The sequence below is a fragment of the Arachis hypogaea genome, chromosome 4 (assembly GCF_003086295.3).
Source record: "Arachis hypogaea cultivar Tifrunner chromosome 4, arahy.Tifrunner.gnm2.J5K5, whole genome shotgun sequence".
Taxonomy (NCBI): domain Eukaryota; kingdom Viridiplantae; phylum Streptophyta; class Magnoliopsida; order Fabales; family Fabaceae; genus Arachis; species Arachis hypogaea.
In genome coordinates this window covers 77,767,465-77,782,389 of record NC_092039.1, presented here as the reverse complement: position 1 = coordinate 77,782,389, position 14,925 = coordinate 77,767,465, and the positions used below count along the sequence as shown (strand labels likewise).

General features: G+C 37.0%; 1 protein-coding gene and 1 non-coding gene across 2 annotated transcripts; one reads left to right on the top strand and one right to left on the bottom strand.

Moving 5' to 3' along the window:
* Positions 1-4,579: 4,579 nt before the first annotated feature.
* On the top strand, positions 4,580-4,683 carry LOC112798475 (small nucleolar RNA R71). Its single transcript, XR_003200085.1, has one exon. It is a non-coding gene; the product is annotated as a small nucleolar RNA R71 (small nucleolar RNA).
* A 3,765-nt stretch (positions 4,684-8,448) lies between these two features.
* On the bottom strand, positions 8,449-10,018 carry LOC112794950 (nudix hydrolase 14, chloroplastic-like). Its single transcript, XM_025836910.2, has 5 exons — positions 9,742-10,018; positions 9,220-9,312; positions 9,038-9,121; positions 8,840-8,938; positions 8,449-8,481 (listed from the first exon to the last, which is right to left on the bottom strand). Exons 1-5 carry the CDS (start codon positions 9,895-9,897, stop codon positions 8,449-8,451), a joined length of 465 nt encoding a protein of 154 aa, XP_025692695.1. The 5' UTR covers positions 9,898-10,018.
* Between the last annotated feature and the right edge of the window lie 4,907 nt (positions 10,019-14,925).

Sequence of the window (14,925 nt, the reverse complement as noted above, 5' to 3'; positions counted from 1 at the left end):
ATTGTCGTTAAGTAATAACCCACTAGGAGTGGGATCGTATCCAGAGAGATTAATTGGATTAAGCAAGCAATAGTTGATTAATTATTCTAGTTAGACGATTCAATTTTGAGTGGTAATCAACAAGGAATTGTAAATAACATGAAAGTAAAGGAAAGCAAATAAAGTGCAAGAAAGTAAATGACAAAGAAAGTAAAGTGCTGGAAATGTAAAGTGCAAAAAAGTAAATGACTATAAAGTAAATAAAAGAAAGAAAGATAAAATAAACAATGGAATCAAGAGATATTGCATTCTCCGGATTAATTGATTTCATCTCATCTTCAATCATGCAACTCATTAACCTCTTGGTAATCATGATTGATTGAGCCCCAATTCCTTGGTGACTCAATCTCTCAAATCTTGATCAATAGCCAATTCCTTGGTTTAATTGCTCATGAGAAGAGATGAAGAATGGTCCCTGATTATACCACACATCATCATAGGTCCAAGTAGAGGGAGGATTATATGTCACCATATCCAAACATCAAAACCCAGATCCTCCTCAAGTGTGAGAAAGAATTTCAAACATGGTTTTATGTTTCCTCTTCCAAAGTTCCCATAAAACCCAATTGCATTCAATCTCTTTTCCAAGATAATTGAATGCTATAATGAAGAATGAAATCCCTTCTAGTAAATCAAAGAGAGATGAAGAGAAGAAGAAGAATAAAAACAATCAATCCATTGAAAAACAATAGAGCTCTCTTTCCCAATGGAAAGAGTTAGTAATTCATAACTAAAATATTTACAAGAAAGAAAATAGAAGAGGAAAAGAGAATGGTGGGAAGGAGGGTCCGAAGACTCACTCCTCCAAATATGTCCAGCCTAATAGATAGCTCTCTAATTCTATGAAACTAAGGCCTTTATATAGGGTCTCCTAAATTACAAACTTAAATGAAATTAAAAGCAAATTACAATGAAATGAAAAGAAACTATTCTAGATGCTTCTTGTGGCCTTGATTGGTTGACAACTGTGGCTTGAATGGGAGTTGGAGTGGACTTGGTTGAAGGTTGGGGCTGCAGGAAGAAGTTGGCGTGTGGTTCCAAGTGCCACTCCCAGTTAATTTTCCCCTTTGGAGTATGACCCACTTTGAAACGTTGAAAGTATGGAGTCTTTTGGGCCTCAAATTGAATGTCCACTATAAAGTATTATATATTGTTTGAAATCCTTGTATGTTAACTTTCCAACACCTTTTGAATCAACTCATTTGGACCTCTATAGCTCAAGTTATGCCCATTTAAAGGTGACTATGTCAGTCTGTCAGGTAGCCCGGCGTGCCGCGCCCACTTCTGGCGTGCCACGCCCCATATGTTGTGAAACTGGCATGCCACACCCAAAACTGGCGTGCCACACCTTCAATGATGTATCAAAATCTCCTCTCTGGCTATTTTAATTGGCGTGCCACACCCAAGACACCAAGTGGCACGCCCATTGTATGAAAGGGGATGGTGTGCCACGCCTTCGATATCAAGTAGCCCGCTCAGGTTTCACAATGCTAAAATAATGGCCTTTTTCACCTTCAGTTTTAACGTTCACTCTAAAGTATTATATCTCGTTGGAAAGCTCTTGATGTCTGCTTTCCAACGCCACCAAGATCACCTCATTTGGATTTCTACAACGCAAGTTATGTTCCTTTGAAGATAAAGAGGTCAGGCTGGTAACTCTGCAGTGACGTGTTTTTCTTCTTGTGTTTTCGGGGCCAATATCTTCCTCAATTCCAGTGTCCATTATAAAGTGTTATATATAGTTTGAAAGCTCTAGATGTCTACTTTTTAATAGCACTAGAATCACTTCATTTGGAGTTGTGTAGCTCAAGATATCTTTATTTGAATGAGAGGAGATCAGGCTGGCATATGCCCCAGCGTGCCACACCCACTTCTTGGCGTGCCACGCCCATAGTGGGGCTCAAAATAACTCTTCTGGAACTTAAGCCTGGCGTGCCATGCCCATAGCACCAAGTGGTACGCCTTCTTTGAGACTTGGCTTCACAATCTTAGCGTGCCACGCCTATAGCACCAAGTAGCATGCCCATGTAAATTCTTCAACCTTCTTTGCTGGAATGTTGGCCTGGCGTGCCACGCACAGAGCTTCAACTGGCACGTCCATTGTTGAGAATTGGTTCAAAAGCTTGGCGTGCCATGCCAAAAGATTCAAGTGGCACGCCCAATTTCACACACTGATAAACCCCGATTTTGTGGTTTATCTTGTGCTTATTTTGGGGGGGTTTTTATCAATATTTCTCACACTTATTCACAAGAAATGCATGGTTTTGTGTTCACTTACCAATATTGCTCCATTGTAGAAAACATGCTTGTTTTACCTTAGAATTGCTATATTTTGATTTTCTTTATTGCCATTCGATGCCGTGACGTATTTGTTTAGTGATTTCAGAATTAGTAGGGTAAGAATGGCCTAGAAGGGAGAAGGAAAGCATGCACAAGAGGAAGGAACATGAAGAATTGGATTTTGGGAACTGCAGCATCAGCGCTCATGCGCAAATCACGCACACGCGTGGATGAGGATAGCTGGAAGCGGCGCGCAAGGATGGACACATCCGTGCAGGCCAAAGAATTTCCACCGACGCGAACGTGCAACTGGCGTGCTAGCATGGATCTCAGAAGCAATCGGCGCGAGCGCACGCATGGCGCCCACGCGCGGGAAGCTGCACGTGACCTCATTAAAAAGAATCGTGCCTCGTGATTTCTAATGCTCAATGGGCCCAAATTCAGGCTGCTTCTGCATGGAAAAGACCCAAGGATGCTAGGGAGAAAGGGGGGATCAATCATTTTGCACTAAGACACAATTTTTCTAGTTTTTTTAGGTTCTTTGTTCTCTAGAGGAAGAAACCCTTGTTCTTCTCTAGATCTAGCTTTGATTTGATCTTCCTTGTTAATTCTGAATTGGGTTTTGTTAATTGCTATCTTTGGTTATTTAATCTGAATTTCTTAGTATATTTTCACTCATATCTTGTGTTAGTTTATGAATTTTGTCAATTGTTACTTTATACCTAATTCATAAATGTTATGAATCTTGACTTGTTGATGTTTGATTGATGATTTCTATGCTACATTGTGTTGCTTGAGCTATTGTAAGTTGATAATTGTTAGTGGGTAATTGTTAATTTCAATTCAATTGCAAGTTGAACATGTCTTTTGTTAATGCTTACCAAGTGTTTGATGAATTGTTTACTTTGATTATGAAGTAGTTCTTTTTATTCTTGGCTTAGGCCAAGGGAATTGGGTAAACTAGAGTCATTGGGTCTAATGGATTTGATGATTTGAGAGTCCTTAGTGGTCAATTTGATACTCATTAACACTATCCTACTACTAGGTTAATTAGTAGTGAGGTGAGGCCTTATGGGTTGATGTTGACCAAACCATTTGACGTACTTCAAGTTTGGAAGTAGACTTAATGAGTTCGGCTTCTCATAATTGTCAAGATATGGTTGTTGGACAAGGATAGTGACCCCAATTCCCATGCCTAACCGAGAGTTACTTTTATCATTCATATTTGAAAACTAATTTCTCAATTGTCTTGTCTTGCTTAATTGTAGCTATTGTTTAGTTAAGAGTAGAATTAGATTGAATATTATTTCCTTAGTTTGAAATCATTCACATCTTGCTCATTGTTTGGATTAGTTCCTTACATTTCCAATTGCTTGTTTGTTAAGATTCTCAATTTACTTTCTTGTCAATGAATCACAACCCCGGATTTCTAACCAATGTTGAAGCACATGTTTGCCCATTCTTCGTGAGACAACCCGAGATTTAAATACTTCGCTTATTTTCATTGGGGTTGAACTTGTGACAACCAATTCCACTCTAAATTTGATCCATGAGAATTGTTGTTGGTAGAGCTATACTTGCAACGCAACTTTCATTGAGAGAATCTCTTCCAATACGGTTCCCGCGTGCCTATCACACACCCAGCTTTATTTGCTATTTCCTTCCCCTTTTGTTGCTCTTTTCACCTAAAATTCAGCATAAACCCATTTCAAAGCAATGTACCATAATATATATCATTTGGTTCATGAAATTGCATTGATTTAATGAGATTATGCTCTTTTTATGGTTCTTTTAGATAAAAAAAGGGTACATGATGTGCAGTCATCACATTCTCCATGAAGGATTATTGGTGATTCCATAGGATTCTCCCATGTAATTCACCTCTTCCATTGCAGGATTCTCATGGTCATAAGCTTCTCCTTCAGAGGAGGCTTCTTTAGTACTGCCTGATGCAGCTTGCAATCCAGTCAGATTCTGAGAAATTATATTGACTTGCTGAGTCAATACTTTGTTCTGAGAAAATATGGCATTCAGAGTATCAATCTCAAGAACTCACTTCTTCTGAGTCATCCTATTACTCACAGGATTTCTTTCAGAAGTGTACATGAACTGATTATTTGCAACTACCTCAATGAGTTCCTGAGCTTCAGCGGGGGTTCTTTTCAGATGAAGAGATCCACCAGAAGAGTGGTCCAATGACATCTTGGACAATTCAGACAGACCATCATAAAATATATCCAAGATGCTCCATTCTGAAAGCATGTCAGAAGGACACATTTTGATCAATTGCTTGTATCTTTCCTAAGCTTCATAGAGGGATTCACCATCTTTCTGTCTGAAGGTTTGGATGTCCACTCTGAGCTTGCTCAGCTTTTGAGGTGGAAAAAACTTGGCCAAGAAAGTAGTGACCAACTTATCCCAAGAGTTCAGGCTTTTTCTAGGTTGTGAGTCCAACCATGTCCTAGCTTTGTCTCTTATAGCAAAGGGGAAGAGCATAATTCTGTAGACCTCGGGATCAACCCCATTGGTCTTAACAGCATCACAGATTTGTAAGAATTCAGCTAAGAACTGATGAGGATTTTCCTATGGAAGTCCGTGAAACTTGCAATTCTACTACATTAGAGAAACTAATTGAGGCTTAAGCTCAAAGTTGTTTGCTCCAATGGCAAGAATTGAGATGCTTCTTCCGTAGAAGTTGGAAGTTGGTGCAGTATAGTCACTGATGAGCGGATAATTTATACGCTTTTTGGCATTGTTTTTAGATAGTTTTTAGTATAATCTAGCTACTTTTAGGGATGTTTTCATTAGTTTTTATGCTAAATTCACATTTCTGGACTTTAATATGAGTTTGTGTGTTTTTCTATGATTTCAAGTAATTTCTGGCTGAAATTGAGGGACCTGAGCAAAACTCCGATAAGGAGGCTGACAAAGGACTACTGATGCTGTTGGATTCTAACCTCCCTGCATTTGAAATGAATTTTCTGGAGCTACAGAAATCCAAATGGCTCGCTCTTAACGGCGTTGGAAAGTAGACATCCAGATCTTTCCAGCAATATATAATAGTTCATACTTTATTTGTGATTAGATGACGTAAACTGGCGCTCAACTTCAGTTCCATGCTGCATTCTGGAGTCAAACGCCAGAAACACGTCATGAACCAGAGTTGAACGCCAAAAACACATTACAACTTGGCGTTCAACTCCAAAAGAAGCCTCTGCATGTGTAAGGCTCAAGCTCAGCCCAAGCACACACCAAGTGTGCCCCGGAACTGGATTTCTGCATCAATCACTTACTTCTGTAAACCCTAGTAGCTAGTCTAGTATAAATAGGACTTTTTACTATTGTATTCAAGGTCTTTTGACCATTCGGTCTTTTGATTATGTTTGGAGGCTGGCCATTCGCCCATGTCTGAACCTTCTTCACTTATGTATTTTCAACGGTGGAGTTTCTACACACCATAGATTAAGGGTGTGGAGTTCTGCTGTACCTCGAGTTTTAATGCAATTACTACTATCTTTTATTCAATTTCAATCTTATTTTTGTTCTAAGATACTAATCGTACTTCAACCTGATGGATGTGATGATCCGTCACACTCATCATCATCCGTCCCTATGAACGCGTGCCTGACAACCACTTCTGTTCTACAAGCGAAAGCTAGAGTGTGTATCTCTTGGATTCCTGATGCGTACGCATGGTTGCCCTCGCCTGACAACCGAGCCTTCCATTCCGTGAGATCAGATTCTTCGTGGTATATGCTAGAATTGATGGCGTCATTCATGAGAATCTGGAAAGTCTAAACCTTGTCTGTGGTATTCCGAGTAGGATTCAGGGATTGAATGACTGTGACGAGGTTCAAACTCGCGATTGTTGGGTATGATGACAAACGCAAAAGAATCAAGGGATTCTATTCCAACATGATCGAGAACCGACAGATGATTAGCCGTGCCGTGACAGAGCATTTGGACTTTTTTTACTGAGAGGATGGGATGTAGCCATTGACAACGGTGATGCCCTACATACAGCTTGCCATGGAAAGGAATAAGAAGGATTAAAGGAAAGCAGTAGAAAAGTAGAGATCCAACAGGGACAAGCATCTCCATACACTTATCTGAAATTCCCACCATTGAATTACATGAGTAACTTTATCTTTATTTTCTGCTTTATTTATTATTCGAAAACTCCATAACATTTACTATCCGCCTAACTGAGATGTACAAGATGACCATAGCTTGCTTCATACCAACAATCTCCATGGGATCGACCCTTAGTCACGTAAGGTATTACTTGGATGACCCAGTGCACTTGCTGGTTAGTTGTGCGGAGTTGTGACTAAGTGTGATTCACGTTTGAGAGTGCTACCAAGTTTTTGGCGCCATTGTTGATGATCACAATTTTGTGCACCAAGTTTTTGGCACCGTTGCCGGGGATTGTTCGAGTTTGGACAACTGACGGTTCATCTTGTTGCTCAGATTAGGTAATTTTCTTTTTTATTTTTTATTTTCTTTTCAAAAAGTTTTCAAAAATATTTTTCAAAATTCTCCCTCTATTTTTGAAAAATTCTTCAGAGTTTTTAAGAATGAATTCTAGAGTTTCAAAATGGTATGCTGAAGCTTGGCTGGCCATCAAGCTTTAGACTAACCTGGTATGATTCCTAGAATTTTGATTGAGGACTTTGAATTCATTACTTCATTTTTCCTATATGTTTTCGAAAAAAATAAAATAAAATCCAAAAAAATTAATAAAATTATAAAAATCAAAAATATTTTTTTGTTTGTTGTTTGAGTCTTGTGTCATGTTTTAAGTTTGGTGTCAATTGCATATTCATTTTGTTCTTGCAATTTTCGAAAATTCATGTATTCATAGTGTTCTTCATGATCTTCAAGTTGTTCTTGGTAAGTCTTCTTGTTTGATCTTAATGTTTTCTTGTTTTGAATCTTTTATAGTTTTTCATGTGCATCTTTGCATTCATATTGTCTAAGCATTAAAGATTTCTAAGTTTGGTATCTTGCATGTTTTCTTTGCATAAAATTTTTTTCAAAAATATGTTCTTGGTGTTCATCTTCATCTTCAAAGTGTTCTTGGTGTTCATCTTGACATTCATAGTGTTCTTGCATGCATCATTGGTTTTGATCCAAAATTTTCATGTTTTGGGTCATATTTGTGTTTTTCTCTCTCATCATTAAAAATTCAAAAATAAAAAAATATCTTTTCCTTTTTTCTCTCAAAATTTCGAAAATTTAGGTTGACTTAGTCAAAAAAAATTTAAAATTAGTTAGTTCTTATAAGTCAAGTCAAATTTTCAAATTTTAAATCTTATCTTTTTTAAAAACTCACTACAAGAAAACACGTCTTTTGCCACGCTTTTAAAGCGTGGCGAAAAGCTGAAAAAAGCGTGGGAATAGCTTTTCGCCACGCTTTTTGAGCTACCGCCACGCTTTTGAAAGGGTGACCTATCAAAGGGTGGCGGTTGCTCTATCGCCACGCTTTTTGTAGCCTATTGCCACGCTTTTTGTTTGCCACGCTTTTTTACAAACTGCCACTTGGAAAAGCGTGGCTGTAAGTGGAAAATATGGCCACGCTTTTAAAGCGTGGCTGTAGGTGGAGATACGGCCACGCTTTTAAAGCGTGGCTGTAGGTGGATATACGGCCACGCTTTTAAAGCGTGGCTGTAGGTGGATATACGGCCACGCTTTTAAAGCGTGGCGATAGATAGAGATACGGCCACGCTCCATAGCAAAATATACAGCCACGCTTTAAAAGCGTGGCAAAAGCCTTGTTAAATTAAAAAAAATCTTTTTGTTACTTGATCTTCATTGCTACACAATATAAATTTTCAATCCTTTTTTATTACCAAACCTACAAATATAGTATGCAATTTTTATTACAAGACAAATCAAACAATAATTAGTGAGATATTTACTATAATTGTTTTATACATTAAAAAACTATTACTCAAATACAAAATAAATTTCGAGTTCAAATTCCAAAACTAAAAACCGAAGAAAAATACAGAAACAATACAAGTTAGAACTGCTCATAATATATCAAATTACACTAATAGAGATGATCATCAACCTAAATACTTAGTAAAAGATCAAAATCAACCTAAAACTGCTCCACTTTGTGCATTAAGCGTTCAAGTTATCCATTCCAATACTAGCCTGCAGCAAAATATCGAGAACAAATTGAACCAACAAAAACGATATATATAAAAATATTATAAGAAATAATCTAATTTATGCATGTATTAACAATTCCAAATTAAACCAGGTTCACATTCTACGATAAAATACTGTTAGATTGAACCACAGAAAGCCAGAAATTGAATTGAATGCTCACTAATTCGTAAATGCAAATCTAAAAGTACAATAACACGAAACTAAACTATGCTCAAAGTACCAAACTAAATTATTGAAACTATAAAGCAGATGCATTATTAGCTCTTTTTTCAAGCGACAAAATTATTTATTTGCAAAACCAATAAAGCAATAAGGTTGATGCAGAATGCTTAAGGTATACTGGTGAGGGAAAAAATCTGCATCCTGTTGAAGAATCCAAGAAAGCAGTGAGATCAACCATGTCTTCAAGTTTGAACTTTATGCCAGTCTCCTCTTCAACCTGTCAGAGGCACAACTAAGCTATGAAGAGAATTGGAGAGAGAGAGAGAGAGAGAGAGAGAGAGAGAGAGAGAGAGAGAGAGAGAGAAGCCTCACGAACTCCAGTGCCAATGAAATCACCCTTGTCATCATCCAACATTCCAGTAGGCAATTCCAAAATAATTCTTCCAGTAGGAACCCTTGCCTGATAAATAAAAAATAATAAGCATAATATGGAACTCTAGTTAAAATGTTTGAAAAAAAAAACATAGTTCTCTCTGCAAGGATCCAACATCTAAGAACCTGTTCAGTAAGGACAGCATAAGTTTCACCATCTGATTCCAGAAGTATCAACACAGTCACAGCAGGTCCTCTTGCAAATACAATACCTGGAACCTAATCACGGTTTACTTTATTATATATAAAGAAAGAAATCAGCATCAGGTGCAAGTGCACAGAAATTACAAGCAAAAGAGAAATGATGGATGCCTGAGAACATAAGGTAAGAAGCAAAAGATCCTAATAGTTGTGCATTTTAGATACCACATACTAGTTCATAGCCCCTTGCTAAAATTAACACAAGAAAATGGAAACATAGACTGGCTTATAAATGTCAGCTTTAAATTTGAGAAACCCAATGCGCTTTCCAAACATGTCTACACCCTGTTTACACCAAAAAGAGTCCAACTAGTTTTGTTGATTTTGATTTAAGAACATGAATAAGACTAGAAGACTAACAGGTTAGTCAGTTACTTAAATTACCACTTAACAAGGCCTAATTATCAGAAATCATATCCACTTTTTAAACACTGATGATGCAATTACCTGAATTAGAACTTGTCTCAGAGCCAAGGTGCCATCAGCTAGAATCCCAATCTCACTTTGCAAGTTATGCAACCATTGCTTGAATAAAGAGGAATCAATAGCATTCCTGCAATGGAAAACAACAAAAACCAAACCAAACCACCACAACTGAGACATATTTTTTATATAGCATGATAACAAGAAGAAACTGTGTGCCTATCAATTCTCTTTTGCCATTACATCTCATGGGGACTTGTCAAAACCTAGCATCTAATTGAACAAAACCTCCAATATCTAATTTTAGTACCTGTCAAAACCTGCAGGGTGTGAAAGAGGAAGAAACGAATGCCTAAATCCATCTTTTAATATTGGTGAGAGCATGATCAATCAATTATTGGTGAGAGCATGGAAACAATAGACTGCAGTATTACACAAACTACACCATAAATTACATATGAGCTACAGTTTTCAAAGAAAAAAATGGGCCAAGAAAAATATGAGCTACACCATAATATGATACTCTATCAAACAAAAGGCCGTCCAGCAACCAGATTAGAAGAAAAATTAGATCAGACAATAAGGCCAGCGAATAGTCACGACAACAAGAAAAACGAAAAATAAACACACAAGCTATGCACATTAAATAAAATCAGTCAAGTTCAACCAGATCTTAGATCTCCATAGTAGAAGATCAGAATCATAGTTATCAGCATGCTATATACAGTTAAACATAACACAATTTCTAGATCTACTAGGTCTCTAACACATGGCATGAAGCAGCAACACTTATTAAACAGCAGCAGTAAATAACTGTTTCCCAGGTTCAAGCAAGCAGCAAATAGAATCCATAGACTTAACCAGTTCCACAAACTGAAATCATTGCAGTTCATATAACAGTCCAGATTCTCTAATTAACCACCTAATTCAACTAAACTAAATTAGTTGAACTAAACAAGCTAAACAGAATGAGCTAAACCAGATTAATCAAAAAGAAATATTGGTGAGAGCATGATCAATCAATTATTGGTGAGAGCATGGAAACAATAGACTGCAGTATTACACAAACTACACCATAAATTACATATGAGCTACAGTTTTCAAAGAAAAAAAGTGGCTAAGAAAAATATGAGCTACACCATAATATGATACTCTATCAAACAAAAGGCCGTCCAGCAACCAGATCAGAAGAAAAATTAGATCAGACAATAAGGCCGGCGAACAGTCAAGACAACAAGAAAAACCAAAAATAAACACACAAGCTATGCACATTAAATAAAATCAGTCAAGTTCAACCAGATCTTAGATCTCCACAGTAGAAGATCGGAGTCAGAGTTATCAGCATGCTATATACAGTTAAACATAGCACAATTTCTAAATGCTTGTTCTTTACCTGTGTGTGAGTTGCTATGCCTCTCATCTGAGCTCGACTACCTTGAAGGTTAGCAATCTGCTGCGTAAGCCTTACCAACTGTCGAGCAAGAACTTTAGTTGCAGCCTGAATATTGCACAGGAAAAGAAGAATATATTAGCATGTTTGGCACAATAAATTATCTAAAGACTAGAGAGAAATAATAATTTTTAATACTTTCAAAACTTTTGACAGAAGGCTATTTCAATATATAAGATGTTTCAAACTAAAAGTAAGCCAATTCGAACACATTCAGATCAACGTGACAGCTTCTCAAGTAATTATGCATAAGAAACCTATGAGAAAACGTGGATCATACCTCGGCGACAAATAATTAAGAAATAGAGTAATTAAAATTTATTATTTAGAGTCAAGTTACAAGTGTATTGAATACATTAATATAATTAGGGGTGGTAAAGCTGGATTTTCTCATTGTCAAACAGGGATGACAACTGGAACTAGAGTGGAAAGCATATATAATACAAAATATTTTATTATTAAATCAGAGCAGCAGCAGCACAGCAGACCCAGAAATCAAATAATCATTCAACAAATAATCATCCATAACTGAAATCAATAAATCAACATCACAGTAAAAAATAGCAGCTCTCATTAACACAATAAAAAACACCAGCTGCACAACAGAACCAGAAATCAAATAAATCATCCACAAAAATTCAAAAACAGCAACAAATAATCAACAAAAACCATGAAATCAATAAATCAACAAAAATTCAAAAACAACAGAGCCAGAAATTCAAAAACGGCAGCAGCAGCATAGCAAAGCCATTTTTTATCAATAATTTCAACAAAAACACAAAACTCTGTAATCTTATCCATGATTTCACTTCCAGAAACAGAGTTAATCAACTAAGAACAAGCAAGAATGAGGGTATCAATTAATCATCAAGCAGTAAGCCAGTAACAGAGTTAATCAACCAAGAACAAGCCAGTAACTACAAACAAAGCATTTTCAAGAAGCAGTGGCTTAAGAAAGCAGTAAACAAACACACCTGAGTCGCATAAGTCCGCTGAAAAGGGCTCTTCTCTGCATTGAGCTGAAAGAAAAGATTCAAAAGAACACATTATGCTTCAATTTAGAGAAACTTAAAAACACGATTACTTGATTCACTGCTATCTACGATAGCAAATTTTACCCTAACTATTCTGCACAATCCTTTTAACTTGATCACACACACACACAAAAACTGTTCAACCTTTTATGTAAAAACTATGATCGATACCTACATTCCAGTTGCTAACGAATTCTGAAGTAAAAAATTTTATTCACAGAGACTATGTTCGCCACTTAATTAGCTATAATTAAAGAAGCCTAGCAGGATACTGAAATCCAGTAATCTACCGAGTCTCACGAAAATGACAGAATAAGTTAAAAGGAATCAAGTGAGAGATAAGCGAATTGAGCACGATGAGAGTGAAGCAGAAGTCATTCTCAAACAGGAACTACAGCTTCCTCAGATCAACAAGCACACGCAAATCATCTTTCAAATAACAATCGAAAACGAAGGGAAGTAAAGAAAAACCTAATTATCAAAAGCTAGTAAACGAAACGGCGATCAAAGAGAGAATTGAAGTGAGGAAGGGTTTATGAAAGAGAGAGAGAGAGTACGGACATTTTTGAACTGAAGGAGGCCATAAGGTCGCCGAGGTAGGAGACAGTGCGATGAGCGGATTCGATGAGCGGAAGACGAAGATGAAGATTAACAAGATGAAGAAGGGTGAAGGGCTAAGGGCGAATGACGAAGATTAACAGTGCGATGAGAGGATTCGATGAGCGGATTCGAGTGACGAAGGCTAAGGGCGAAGGGTGAAGGGCGAAGGGCGAAGGGTGAAGGGCGAAGTGCGAAGGGTGAAGGGTGAAGGGCTAAGGCTAATGGGAGGCGCTCTTCAGGCTTAGGGTTTCGAGTGATTAGGGTTAGTGTCTTTGGGTTGGGGACCGGGTTGGGAGCCGGGTCAGGGGCCGGGTTAGGGTCAATGGGTTGGAGCTCCTCTCGCCACGCTTTTAAAACGTCACTGTTTTGCTCTACGGCCACGCTTTTGAAGCGTGGCAGAAAAGGACCTTTTGGCCACGCTTTTAAGGCGTGCCAAAAGCGTACTAGGATATAGCCACGCTTTGTAAGCGTGGCCGTAATGAAACCCTGTCGCCACGCTTTCAAAACGTCCTTGTTTCTCTTTATGGCCACGCTTTTGAAGCGTGGCAAAAAAAAAGCGTGGCCGTTTCTCTAACCAATTGCCACACATACAAAAGCGTGGCCATTGATGCTTTTCGCCACGCTTTTGAAGCGTGGCAATAAAAAAAGTGGCCAAATCTCTAATCTATTGCCACCCTCATAAAAGCGTAGCCATTGACCACTTTTGGCCACGCTTTTGAAGCGTGGCAAGAAAAAAGCGTGGCTATAGGCCTTTTTTCTTGTAGTGACTTTTTCAAAATTCACATCTTTTTCATTTTTCTTTCATGATTTTCGAAAATTTCAAAAATTATTTTTCAAAATCTTTTTCTTAATTTTATTTCAAAATTTTCGAAACTTAACTAACAAGTAATGTGATTGGTTCAAAAATTTGAAGTTTGTTACTTTCTTGTTAAGAAAGGTTCAATCTTTAAATTCTAGAATCTTAAAAATTAAATCTTTTCTAACCATATCTTTTTAATTATATCTTTTTATTTTATCTTTTATATCATATCTTTTTTCAAAATTTTATCTTTTTTTCAAAAATTTGATTTTAAAATATCTTTTCTAACTTCTTATCTTCTTATCTTCTTATCTTCTTATCTTTTCAAATTTGATTTTCAAATCTTTTTCAACTAACTATTTGACTTTTTGTTTGTTTCTTATCTTTTCAAAACCACTTAACAACTTTTCTCTCTCTAATTTTTGAAAATACCTCCCTCTTTTTCAAAAATTCTTTTTCTAATTAATTAATTGTTTTAAATTTTAATTTTAATTTTATTTATTATCTTAATTTTTGAAAATCATTAACTCCTTTTCAAAATTATTTTCGAAAACTTCTGTCTCTCATTTTATTCTATTTATTTATTCATTCTCTAACACTTCTCTTCATCTCAAATCACTGCCCCTATCCTCACCTTTGTGTTTGAATTATCCTTTCTTTATTCCCTTTCTTCTTCTACTAACAATAAGGAACCTCTTTACTGTGACATAGAGGATTTTTCTTTTTTTCTGTTCTTTTTTCTTTCATATGAGCAGGAACAAAAAAAAAAGGATTCTTGTTGAAGCTGATCCAGAACCTGAAAGGACTCTGAAAAGGAAACTAAGAGAAGCTAAATTACAACAATCCAGAGAAAACCTTGCTGAAATTTTCGAACAAGAAAAGGAGATGGCAGCCGAACCCAACAACAATAATGCAAGAAGGATGCTTGGTTATTATACTGCACCTACTTCCATGTTTGATGGAAGAAGCATCTCAATTCCTACCATTGGAGCAAACAATTTTGAGCTAAAACCTCAATTAGTTGCTCTAATGCAACAGAACTGCAAGTTTAATGGACTTCCATCAGAAGATCCCTACCAGTTCTTAACTGAGTTCTTGCAGATCTGTGAGACTGTTAAGACTAATGGAGTAGATCCTGAAGTCTACAATCTCATCCTTTTCCCTTTTGCTGTAAGAGACAGAGCTAGAGCATGGTTGGACTCTCAACCTAAAGATAGCCTGGACTCCTGGGATAAGCTGGTCACGGCCTTCTTGGATAAATTCTTTCCTCCTCAAAAGCTAAGCGAGCTTAGAGTGAATGTTCAGACCTTCAAACAAAAAGATGG

Coding starts and splice junctions, on each gene's coding strand:
- LOC112794950 (XM_025836910.2), bottom strand. CDS start 9,897: ATGTCTCAGTTGTGGTGGTTTGGTTTGGTTTTTGTTGTTTTCCATTGC. Junction 9,313..9,741: donor TGAGACAAGTTCTAATTCAG/GTAATTGCATCA, acceptor AACCGTGATTAG/GTTCCAGGTATTGTATTTGC. Junction 8,939..9,037: donor GTGATTTCATTGGCACTGGA/GTTCGTGAGGCT, acceptor TGCCTCTGACAG/GTTGAAGAGGAGACTGGCAT.